The following is a 10,577-nucleotide window of genomic DNA, read 5'->3' on the forward strand; positions in this document are numbered from 1 at the left end:
CAGCAGGACTTTAACTGGCAGAGGCCTGAGTATAAGGGCCTCTGGGGCAGGCCTTGACCTAACCCACGGGAGCACAGCTTTGACCTCAGCAGAGATTCAGTTATTGGAGAAAACATTTCTGTCCCAGGGAAGGCTTAAAAAGGGCAGAGCTTTAGCTTACAAACATTTAGGCTCTGGTGGGGAGAATGTGTTTTGCTTCTTGCAGTATGTCTTTCAGTAATGCTTTAGGCTGGACTTCAAACAGCGAAGGCAACTTAAAGCAAACACATTCAGTAGAGCTCTTGTTTGAGAGATTGTAGCTTTTTCACAGTGCGAACACAGGGTGTGGGTGGATGTCTCAGAGTTAGTAGCCCCAAATCTGTTCTTCTGTAGGTTGTTCTGAGCTTCATTCAGGGCCGTGAGCAGGACCCGTGGAGGGGCTGATCTCTCTCTCCTTTTGGCTTGTCACTTGCCGGTAAGGCTCAGCTCACTACTGAGATCCCAGGTGGGCTCCAATTCATTAATTACACAAGTTTTGATCATGGCTTGGGATTTGGGAAGCCTAGACTCTAAACTTACCCATAGAATGTGGATATATTTTGTTAATGAAAGCAAATGAAAAGAACAGGGTCCTTATTATGTAGGACATATATTTCCCTGTGGGCTGAAGTAGAGAGAGCTAATGAAAATCCAGAAGCTAAGAAGACAGTTAATGAAGCTATGCCTAGAAGACTTTGTCTCTGGGAAACAGGTTTGCTCAGGAAATCAGGGGTAAATAAGATTTTGTTTTGTTTTGTTTTGTTTTGTTTACATATGCTTCTGTCATGACCAGAACAGAAGCAGGGGAAGGGTGAAAGACAAGTAAAGGAAGACTGCCTTACTAAACTGGAGGAAGACAAGGATATTTAAAAGCTAGAACTGTGACTTTAGTAGACAGACCAGACAGATAGGAAAGGGTTTTGGAAGGCTCACCTAGGCAGATATTAACAGGGAGAAGAAACTCACACATATATGGAAACTTGAGAAGTTGAGGTAATATTATAAATTAATGAGTCAAATTATTTTTAAATGGTGTGAGGACATAGGTTATCCCTCTTGAAAAAAATTGGATTCCTAAATTACACCATATAGAAGAATAAATCTCAGAGGTTAAAAGCAAATCTTTATGACATTTAGAAGAAAATATAGAATATTGGGATAAGAAATGATAGCTTCAATAATATATAAAATGTACAAGTTAAGAGAAATATTGATCAGTTTGATTACATTAAAAGTTAAATGTTCCTCAAAATGGATCAAAGACTTATACATGAGAACTAAAACTATAAAACTCTTAGAAGAAAACATACGGGAAAGCTTCATGATATTAGATTTGACAATGATTTCTTGGATTAGACTGACTCCAAAACCACAGGCAACAAATAGAAAAACAGATAAATTGGACCACATCAAAATTTAAAATTTCAGAGAACATAACACAGTAAAAAGGCAACTCATGGAATGGGAGAAAATGTATATGCAAATGATATATTTCATAAGGGGTTAATATGCAAAATATATAAAGAACTCCTACAACTCAACAACAATAACAACAAAAAGATAAAAAATGGGCAAAGGACCCAAAAAGATATTTCTCCAAAGCTATACAAATAGCCAATAAGCACAGGAAAAGATGCTCGACATCACTAATCATTAGGGAAATGCAAATCAAAATCATGAAAAAAATACCACTTCACACCTTTTTCTGCGGTCACTATAAAATAATTTTTAGAAAATAACAACTATTACCAAGGATGTGGAGAAATTGGAATAGAGTGATTCCTCCAATAGTCTATTTTGGAAACATAAAGAATTATGCCTTACTTAGGCTGGAGAAAGGAGAATTTGGGGGGAAATTATATGAGCTTTTCTTTTTATTCCTTGTCAAAGGCACAAAAATTCTGTCCCCACCACAGGGGATTTCTTTCCTCTGAGTTTCACAGCACAATAGGATGCTGTTCCTAAGATGATTCTTTCTTTGCTACCCTCCAGGACAACGCAGGGCTCTTGGTTAACAGGTTTTACTGATGATTACTAGGGGACAACAAAAATACAACAAACAATGTCAAAAATTAAAATATGACACATTCGGGTAGGGAATGAACACATGGCAAAAAAATTTATTCAACTTGTTAAAGAGGAAACAGTAAGATGGTAAAGCTGGTTCAGACAGCTTTTTGAGGAAGCAGATATTTGAAGTAGATTACTTAGATATAAAACTGGTTAATCTTTGAAGAGTAATAAAAAGTAAGTTTCTTGGTTCTTTTTGGATAGAAATAATTTGAAACTCTACCAGACAAAAAACCTGAGCCTTTCAATCAATAGCAAATAGCTAGGCAAATATAGCCACATTCCTTGGTCTACACATATAGTCAGTGGACCAAATCTGGGCCTGCTGCTTGTGTAATAAAATTTTCTTGGAACATAGCCGCACCCATGTGTTTACATATTGTCTAAGGCTGCTTTTGCTCTACAGTGACAGAGTACTAAAATGACAGAGTCGAGTAGCTGACAGAGAGCATACATATAGTCTAAAAGCCTAAAATATTTACTATCTGGACCTTTAAAGAAAAAGTTTGCCAACTCCTGCTAGAGAATTATTCCTTGGGTGGGCTTGTGAAACGATGTCCTAGATGACATTGAAAAAACTCCACTACCCTCTCTTGGTCTTATTTCCAAATTTTGAGTAATTTTGTTTTTCAAAAGGAGACGTTTGGCTTAAAAATTGGGGGGACATTTTGAGAGTTGTTATCTCTGGCCTATAATTCCTAAATCCTTCTGTCCACCCACTCCAACACCTCAACACCCCCTTTCTGTAGTGGTGACTATCTCAATGCCCCTTAGCCTCTCAATCCTTTTCTCTGAGGGTGGAGCTTGTGAAAACCTCCTTTTAAGTGCAAGCAGGCCTGGAAAATTATTGGTATTAAGTAATGTCTTCTACAGCGTCATTTTTGCCCAAGAGGGCATTCTATTTCTGAGTCCTATAAGGACTCCATTTAGGGCTTGTGCCTTATACTAGTACATTCACGTGGAATGTCTTTGGGGTGGGGAGCGGGTGGGGAGGTCTTCTCAGCTCTGAATTAAGTTCCAGAGCTGTTGTAAACTGTTAAGTTCTGAGAAGGCAATGACGTCACGTGCTTGACCACTGCTGTTTCTCTGGTTCCTGGCACATAGTTGGTGTTCAGTAAATATTTGTTGAGTGAATGATAGAGCTAATGAAAAAATAAAGATAGAGGTGGGAGTCAGCCCTATGTGAGGAGCAAAATTTTGGTGACAAAGGCTGCCACCTGCAGGGAAAATGTGGAACTGCAAGATTCAGAACGACTAAGCCCTGAGGAAAATAACAGTCAACTTCAAAGCAAAATTACTGGAGAATCAATTGTTGTCCCTTAGCTTTAGGCAAAATTAATCAACATCATTTTGTCCCTTCCAATTAAGGTACACTGCACCCTTTCTCAAGGAACATTTCAAAGCTTTTGGCATGCTTAATATGTGCCCAGCGCCATGCCACACACACAACTTTGTTACGGGTAACACTATTATTCGCTTTTTATAAATGAAGAGTCTGAGTACAGAAATCATGCCTGAGATTGCACAGCTAGCAAGTGCCAGAACTAGGGGTTTGAACTAAACACCTAAGCTCTAGAATGTGTGCTTTTAATCATTTCACTGTACTACCCTCTCTGTGCCTGGAACAGAAAATGTTTACATGAAACATACAGAAAGGTGGCAGATGGAACCCCTGCAGTTATCGCTGCTCTTTCCTGACACACTACGAAAATGAGAGAAAAGGAATGAAAAAGGTCTCAGTCCACAGAGAACGGGGGAGGAGGTGACTGCTTGTGAGAGATGTCAAATCCTTTTTGGAAGACAGACAGTGGGTGGATGATTTAGCCGAGGAGAGGAACCTCAGATCTTGCAGAAGGAGATGCCAATAAGGAGCGAACCAGCTGGAGCTGCCGAAGCCCGGAAAGAGTCAGGAATCGAAGATCCCAGGCACCTGGGGTGAGAGGTGGGACTGGAAATAGACTAACTGTACATATATACGAGGAACTGTTAACCCCGGATTCCCCTCCTGGGCCTCCCTTCCAAACCCTGCAGAAGATCAGGTGTTTATTCTGTGGAGCACTTGAAACACAGCAGCTCTAGATTCAAAGAGACCTGTCAGAGGAAAGGGTGGAGGTGAGGCAACGTGCTAAAAACAGAGGAATTAAAGGAAAGCGTGTGGCTAAAAAAAATTTTTAACTTGTTTTTTTAATAATCATGGGTTTGGTGATAGTATCAGTATTGTTATTCTGAGACTCAGCACTATGCTAAGTGTGCATTTTGGAATAAAGCAAAAACTAAATTATATTGGAGCTGTTGAGAAGCAAGCTTTATGGTTTGGGAGAAAAGAAATACATATGTAAGATCAATATAGTTAAGTAAAACTCCTCTAGTCTTGATTTTACTTGAAAATATCGGTATGATGGATTTTATCAGAGAGGTTAGGTAACTGGCTCAAGGTCACCCAGCTACTAAGGAATGGAACAGGATTAACCCAGACTGGTCTGCCTTATTTGTGGGTCAGGGTGGGAGGAGATATAATTTGAAAGATAAGTAGGATCAGTTAATGGACGTTCCTTCTCTTCGTCTCTGGAAGATTTGCTTACCATGATCCAGTAATCTCGTGCTGATCTGGAAAGATTCTGTTTCCAGAATGTCAAAACTGAGGGCCAGCCTCCACATCATGGTGACAAGTGACCAAACAGAAGTTATCTTGGTGGCCAACTGGTCTCCCTCTGTGCCATCCCTTAAACCTTAAGAACAGTGAGATATATTTTCACTAATTCCTCAAAGTAAACACTTCTTCTAGTACAGCCGTAGAAGACTACAGTATTTGTTTGAGTCTACTTTTTTTTTAATCTTGAAAAGCATTCACAAGTTTTAGAATTTGCTTTCAAGTCTAGTTTAAGTAGTAGACATTGAGCAAGGCTGGCAAGAGGGAAGGAATTTTGCCCTATTTTCCAAATGCGTCCGCTAATAGAACATACGAATCATATGATTAAGAGAGGGAACATATATCTTATAAATTGTTTTTTGTTGTGGTGGTGGTGGTGGTTATTTAATTTAAAAATTAGTTTTTAATTGAAAAGTAACAAATGCACAATAGATTGAAGTCATTCGCCTTCCTTCCTCTTTCCCCAAACTGTTACATTACCAGCTTCTAAGGTCTTGCAGAGAACATTTATAAGGAAATTTTTAGGCTGATTCACATTGGGAGGGGATAGAAGTTCAAATATAACCAATATTATTCCACTATGGTAAGCAGCTTCCCTCTGAGGGAGAACCTGTGTCTGGATTCAGGTTGGAAAGACTTCCATTATTCGTTTTAAGGAATTCACAAATGATCTCCATAAAGAAGAGATATCAGTTGAGTCTTTGTCCAAACAGACTAGATAAACGTCATTGTTTCTCATCAGGACATATCCCTGCCACCAATAAATTGACAATGATGTAGAGTCAGGAATTCTGGGGGTTTGGAATTAGGGTTTGTTCTACCCACAGTTTTCATGACTATAACTCTGAAGTTTTCAGGATATTTCAATTTTTCATTGTCTTCATAACTACATGCATTCTTGTCAGACCATGGGTTATTTTGGTTATGGAAAACATGCTACCACAGTGTGAGGTCGATGCTTTTGACATAGACTTACACAATCTTGTATTTGCTTTTCTTTGGTCTCCACATTCTTTCTGACAAATTTGGGTTTAACAAAAGGTACATACTTTAAAATAAGCTGTAGCAGAAATGCCTTACCCCATGACAGGGCAAAATGAAGTGGGTTCAGGCTGCAGGAAGAATTCACTAACGGGCTGCCAGTAAGGGGTGAATGAAAGCAGAACTACCTGCAGGTCCAGAGGACAAAGATGAAAACATGTTTACGACACAGAAACAGAAATAGAAGTAGGGGGAGGGGGGAGCAGTGCCCCTCAGTGGTACCAAGAGGCCAACTTAGTTCCATTTTTTAAGGCTCTTTGTCTATAGGAAAATGAAGACTTCATTTCTTCATTTAATTTTTTAAAAATGTTTTTGGCACTCCAAGATTAAAATGTAATGTAAATGTGTCATTACAAAATGATCAAATTTATTAAAAGCCAACTATTAAAACCACAATGAGATACCACTGTATTGTATCTGTATTGGCAGTTTCTTGTAAAATTAAACATACATCCACCATACAACTCAGAAATCTTACTCCTAAGTATATACCTAAGAGAAATGAAAATGTATGTTCACACAAAACCTGTATGTGTATGTTTATAAGTGGTATCGTTTATAAGTGGCATTGTTTTTAATTGCCCCAAACTGGGAAAACCCAGATTACTTCAACTGGCAAAGAAAAAATTGTAGTATATCCATTATGGAATACTTGTCAGCAATAAGAGGAAGTGGATTGGAATAAACTCTTGCATATATGGCCAAATGATTTTTAACAAGGGTGCCAAGACTTCACAACAGAGAAAGGACAATCTCTTCAACAAATGGGGTAGGGAAAACTGGGTATCCACATGCAAAAGAATGAAATTAGATCCTTACCTTACACCATATATAAAAATTAACTCAAATGGATTAAAGATCTAAACATTAAGACCTAAAACTATCAAGCTCCTAGAAAAAAAATAGGAGAAAATCTTCAGGGCATTGGATTTGGAAATGCTTTCTTGAATGTGACACCAAAAGCACAGGCGACAAAAGGAAATATAGACAAATGTCAAACTCAAAAACTTCTGTACGTCAAAAGAAACAATCAACAGAGTGGAAAGGAAACCTACAGAATGGGAGAAAATAATTGCAAATCATATATCTGAACATATAAATCATATATTCATATCCAGAATATGTAAGAAACTCCTACACCTCAACAACAAAAACCCAATTAAGAAATGGGCAAAGGACTTGAACAGACAGTTCTTCAAAGAAGCTATACAAATGCCCAATAAGCACAGGAAAAGATGCTTGACATCACTAATCATGAGGGAAATGCAAATCAAAACCACAGTGAGATATTATCTCACATCCACCAGGGTGCTACTATCGAAAGAATAGAAAATAAGAAAGTTGGAACTTGTGCACAGTGTTGGTGGGAAATGTAAAATAGTGCAGCCATTATGGAAAACAGTATGGAGGTTCCTAAAATATTTAAAAATAGAATTACATATGATCCAGAAATCCCACTTCAGGTATATATCTGAAAGAATTCAAAGCAGGATCTTGAAGAGATAATTTGTATACCCATGTTCATAGCAGCATTATTCACAATAGCCAGGAGATGGAAGTAACCCAAATGTCCATCGACAAATGAATTGATAAAGAAAATGCAATAGATACAGACAATAGAATATCATGTAGCATTTAAAAAGAAGGCAATGCTGTCACTTGCTACCACCTAGATGAACTTCAAGGACATAATGTTAAGTGGGATCAGCCAGTAACAAAAGGACAAATATTGTATGATTCCATTCATATATAATATCTAAAGTAGTCAAAATCGAAGAAACAAAATAGGAAGGTGGTTACAAGGGCTGGGGGCAGTATTTGGCGGCTACAGAGTTTGTGTTGTTAATATGAAAAGTTCTAGAGCTCTGTTGTGAAACAATATGAAAACACTTAACAATCTGAATTGCACACTTAAAAATGATAAGATGGCAAATTTAATGTTATGTTTTTTTTTTTTTACCACCACCACCACCATCGATCACCACCACAATAATAATAAAAGGAACGGATTGTTGACATGTGAAACTTGGATGACTCTCAAAGGCATTAAGCTAAGTGAAAGAAGCCAGGCTCAAAAGGCTGCATACTGTATGATTCCATTGATGTGACATTCTGGAAAGTGGAAAACCATAGAGACAGAAAATAGATCAATGTTGTCAAGGGCTGGGATGGTGGGAGGAGATGCTATAAAGGGGCATAAGGAACTTTTGGGGTGGTAAAATTGTTCTATATCTTGACTGTGGTTGTGGTTACATGACTATGTGTTTGTTAAAACTCATAAAACTGTATGCCAAATAAACTGTACACTGATGCATAAGAAAAGCCTGGATATCAGCAACTACGCAAAAATTATACTGTATATAAATTCTCTCTCAATAAAACTAACTAAAAATGTGGAGTAAACATGGCAAAAGGTCTAATCTGCATGGTCTTGGTGCATTGTACAGTGGTGTTCTTTTTTGTACCTTTCATTGTGATTGACATGTTTCAATCTGAAAATAATAAAAACGAAAATGACTCTTAAAAAGCCAACTAGTTTATTTGAACTGCAGTATGGTCCAATAACAGATTGCAAGTTTAAAGACGTCTGATAAACAAGGAATTCTTATTTCATTCCTGTCAGTGTCTGTCTGTGACAGTATTTAAAACTTCATTTTCAGAAAAGGTCAAACTTGTAAATTTGAAGCCTTGCAAGAACGTGAAGTCTGCTCAAAAAGCCCTTCTGCCCTCATGTTTCAGAAAACATTTGAAGATCAAGAGTAGTACCTGGTGGTTGACATGGGGAATGGGAGGTGGAGAGGATCAGTTTCTTCTGGGTGTTGATTTAGAAATCAATAATTGGACTTTTCACTTCAGTCAAAATAGTAGAGTCGATCCTTTGTCCTCACACAGCCTTGAATTCCCTGTGGCTCTAAGCAATCCCTTTAAAAAGCTTTATGATTCTGCCTCTCTATTTGTAAAATATTTGGCTCATGAATAAAGATGGATGGATATACTTAATCATAAGAAAAAGCGGATGCCAATTTTAGACAGTTTAGAAACCATGACTTTAGCAGTAATATTAACCACCATCACCACTAATTCACCCCAAACCACTGGAGAGACTTAGAGTGTAAAGTCAGCCTTAGCTATTTTTCTGCCTAGCTACTTCTGTTGTTTTTTCAGGCTCCTCATATGCAGCAGCTTCCAAGCACAGGATTCCAAAAAGCTGAATTGTCTCGATTCCTCCCAACACTGGCACAGACTATAAGGAATGGAGAAATGCCAATAATCCTGGAGAAACAGATGGACACTTTTAATCACAAACATTTACGCACAACTCAAATGCTGTAGTTTGGAACAAAATATGGAAATCTTAGCCCTACCCAGTGTCTTTCCATTCTAATGGGGGAAACTACCAAGGCCAGGGGAGAAGGGAGAAAAGATTCTCTGGGTTGAAAGATGAAAGAATCCTGGCAGAAATGGGTCACCTGTAAAATGAAAAGTTTCAGTGTTTCCAAGGTTTGCAAAATGGATGTGAGGTGATTCAATCCTCATTTCGATTTTGTAAGCTGTCACAATATTACTTTGGGGCCACCTATCAAATGTTTGAGATTGGACAGAAGGGGTGGTGAGATCATTTCCTAACCCATACAGCAGCATAAAAATGAAAATGTTAGAGCTGAAGGGCCCTTTATCAAAATTTAATCCAACGGCCTACAATTTCAAAACAGAAAATAGGACAGCGCTTCACAGATATTAAGGAATAGAAAAGAAAGTACCTTGAAGTAAAGAGAAGGTTTAAAACAACCACAGTAATGTTAGATAGATTTAGAAGTTATGAGGTGAAGGTTTTAAAAATACAGTTTTTTTTTTAAAAAGGGAAGCATTACATAAGTTATTAAAAGTGGTCCAGAATTTGTCACATGTTAAAGTAATTCTTTGTAGAAAGAAATTGGAAATATCTGTATTACACGTTTGATCAAATTATATTTTTATACGCTTTGGAATGCCACAGGAAAGGTGCTAAGAAGTCACTTTGATGATTTAGCTTTGCTACATAAATTTAACAAACAAGGTATATATACTGTTTAGGCATTCTTCTGAATTGGAAAATGTTTCTTGAATAAATACCATGATATATTTAAGTATTTTGATCTTTACTTCTGACTCGTAAATATATTAAATCTCAGAAGTATAGCCAACATTCCTGGCCTGGAGAATCTCCATACACAAGCCAGTTTAGAATGGAGGGGCTCCCCCAAGTCTTGTAGTTGTCATGTCACTTTGTAGAGTTACAGTAGATCGGCTTTGTTTTTTCCTTTTAATACTTATAAATCATTCCACTTAATTTTTGTCGATGTTTTTTGCCTGTGAAAAAGTTAGTGTTCATTTGTCCCCCTTATCAGAACACGGTGAAGTAGTCTGGCGACCTCCCGCGATACATCTAAAACAAAAAAGGCAAAGCAACTGTTCACGGAATGTGGGATAGAGAAAATTCAATGGTAATGGTAAAGGATGGCAATGTCATCTCTGCGCTCCTTTAAAAGACCTTATTTAGTAGCGTTAGGAGGGAGGTTCCCAAATTTCTGTTCCCCACCGGTTGCGTCAGGTTGAAAATGTTGATTCCTGGACCCTGTTTTAACAATATTGATTACTGGACCCTGCCCTAAACTTACCGAGTCAGAATTCCCTGAGATAGAATCTGGAAATCTGCTTTTTTGAAACAAGCCCCGCAGTCGGCTTGGGAACCTCAAATCAGATACATAACTCTCGCGCCCCCAGCGATCTCACTCCGCCCCTCGGCCCCGCCCCTCGG

The 10,577-nt window shown here is 38.0% G+C and overlaps 1 protein-coding gene across 1 annotated transcript in view; it reads left to right on the top strand.

Annotated features, from left to right (window-relative positions):
• The first annotated feature begins 4,486 nt into the window (after window positions 1-4,486).
• TCTN1 (tectonic family member 1) overlaps window positions 4,487-10,577 on the top strand; it is a 31,494-nt gene continuing 25,403 nt past the window's right edge. The window contains exon 1 of the mRNA XM_025045506.1: window positions 4,487-4,509. Within this exon, the coding sequence (XP_024901274.1) occupies window positions 4,487-4,509 (23 nt within the window). The remainder of the gene's footprint in view (window positions 4,510-10,577) is intronic.

This window comes from Pteropus alecto, unplaced genomic scaffold (assembly GCF_000325575.1).
Source record: "Pteropus alecto unplaced genomic scaffold, ASM32557v1 scaffold213, whole genome shotgun sequence".
Taxonomy (NCBI): Eukaryota; Metazoa; Chordata; class Mammalia; order Chiroptera; family Pteropodidae; genus Pteropus; species Pteropus alecto.